This window comes from Eimeria mitis, genomic scaffold (assembly GCF_000499745.2).
Source record: "Eimeria mitis Houghton genomic scaffold, Emh_scaff3261, whole genome shotgun sequence".
In the NCBI taxonomy this organism is placed as follows: domain Eukaryota; phylum Apicomplexa; class Conoidasida; order Eucoccidiorida; family Eimeriidae; genus Eimeria; species Eimeria mitis.
Window position 1 is genome coordinate 1 of NW_013571600.1, and position 1,926 is coordinate 1,926.

At 47.7% G+C, this 1,926-nt stretch overlaps 1 protein-coding gene across 1 annotated transcript; it reads left to right on the plus strand.

Annotated features, from left to right (window-relative positions):
* Window positions 1-207: 207 nt before the first annotated feature.
* On the plus strand, window positions 208-1,194 carry EMH_0064050 (uncharacterized protein; the record flags this gene model as incomplete). Its single annotated transcript, XM_013498208.1, has 2 exons — window positions 208-260; window positions 657-1,194. 2 exons carry the CDS (start codon window positions 208-210, stop codon window positions 1,192-1,194), a joined length of 591 nt encoding a protein of 196 aa, XP_013353662.1.
* Window positions 1,195-1,926: the final 732 nt, after the last annotated feature.

The window sequence follows — 1,926 nt, forward strand, 5'->3', positions numbered from 1 at the left end:
CAGCAGCAGCAGCAGCAGCAGCAGCAGCAGCAGGAGCAGCAGCAGCAGGAGCAGGTGCAGGAGGAGGGGGCGCAGCAGCGTGTATCTGTATCTGCTGCTGCTGCAGCACTAGCAGCAGATTGTGCTGCTTTTTATTCTAAACAAAAAGAAAAAAAAGAAGTAAAAATAATATGCGTGCATGCAAAGCAAATATATAAACAAAAACAAATGCCGCTTGGGGCTGTCTGTATAAAAGGAAGACATAAAACTCTATGGGGAAGGTCAGCTAGCTCCCTATACACCCCAAATTATACTTGCATGCATGCATGCATGCATGCTTGCTGCTGCTGCTGCTGCTGGTGCTGGTGCTGCTGCTGCAACGCATGCATGCATGCTGGCATAGAGAGCAGCAAATGCATGCATGCATGCAGTGCATGCATGCGTTGCAGCACCATGCATGCATGCATGCATGCATTTGCTTGTGTGTGAATCGACAGAGAAGAAGAGGAGAGACTATCCCTATCTGCATGTGCACTCGTTAGGGGGGGGAGATATATACTAGGGTTTAGGGTTTAGGGTTTAGGGTTTAGGGTTTGTGTTGCATGCACGCATGCATGCATGCATGCATGCATGCATGCATTGCTGCTGCATGTTTGGGGCTTTGTTTTGTTTTTCAGGCCGCAGCGAGCGGCTCCTCGTATTGAGGCGCTACTTAAGGAGAGACAGCAGCAGCAGCAGCTGCAGCAGCAGCAGCAGAAGCAGCAGAAGCAGCAGCAGCAAAAGCAGCAGCAAATGAAGAGACAGAAAAAGAAGGAAGACAAGCAACAGACTAGCTCTATACACAACGGTGCAGCAGCAGCAGATACTGCAGCAGCAGCAGCAGCAGATACTGCAACAGCAACAGCAGCAGCAGATACTGCAGCAGCAGCAGCAGCAGGTACAGCAGCAGCAGCAGCAGCAGATACTGCAGCAGCAGCAGCAGCAGATACTGCAGCAGCAGCAGCAGCAGATACTGCAACAGCAGCAGCAGCAGCAGATACTGCAGCAGCTGCAGCAGCGGATACTGCAGCAGCTGCAGCAGCAGATACTGCAGCAGCAGCAGCAGCAGCAGATACTGCAGCAGCAGCAGCAGATACTGCAGCAGCAGCAGCAGACACTGCAGCAGCAACAGCAGCAGATACTGCAACAGCAGCGCAAACAACAGGCAGTTCTTAATCAGATGCTCCACCAGGCACTACAGCAGCAGCAGCAGCAGCAGCAGCAGCAGCAGATATAGCAGCAACAGCAGCAGCAGCAGACACTGCAGCAGCAACCCGGGTGCGTGTGAGCCCCTAAAGTATGCGTCTCCTTCGGGCGAGGGGCCCCTAAACCCTAAACCCTTTATCTGTTTTTTTTTTTTTTTTTAATTTCTTTTTATATCGTCTCTAAACCCTAAACCCTAAACCCTCGTTGCTTCTTTCTGCTGAGCTCCCCTCTCTGCTTCCTGGGGGGCCCCCTCTATCTACTGGGGGCCCCACTGGGGCTGCTGGGGGCCCCCGGGGTTGCTGGGGGCCCCCCGGGTTGCTGGGGGCCCCCAGGGTTGCTGGGGGCCCCCAGGGTTGCGGGGGGGCCCCCCTTTACTTGTTAGGGGGCCCCCTCTCTGGTTTGCCTCTAATGAAGAAAAAAAGAAACAGATATATTTATATTTATATAAATATATTTTTATAAATATATTTATATAAATATATTTATATAAATATATTTATATAAATATAAATATACTTGTTTAGTTATAAGAAAAATTAATTTGTTTAATTGTATCTATAAATAAATTTATATAAATAAAATAAAAATTAATTTATTAAAAAAGTAATATAAATAAGTTTGTTTAACAATATTTTGTTTGTGCATGCAGCCCCAAATGCATGCAAACGCATGCATTTTATTTTTTTATAAAAATAAAATGCA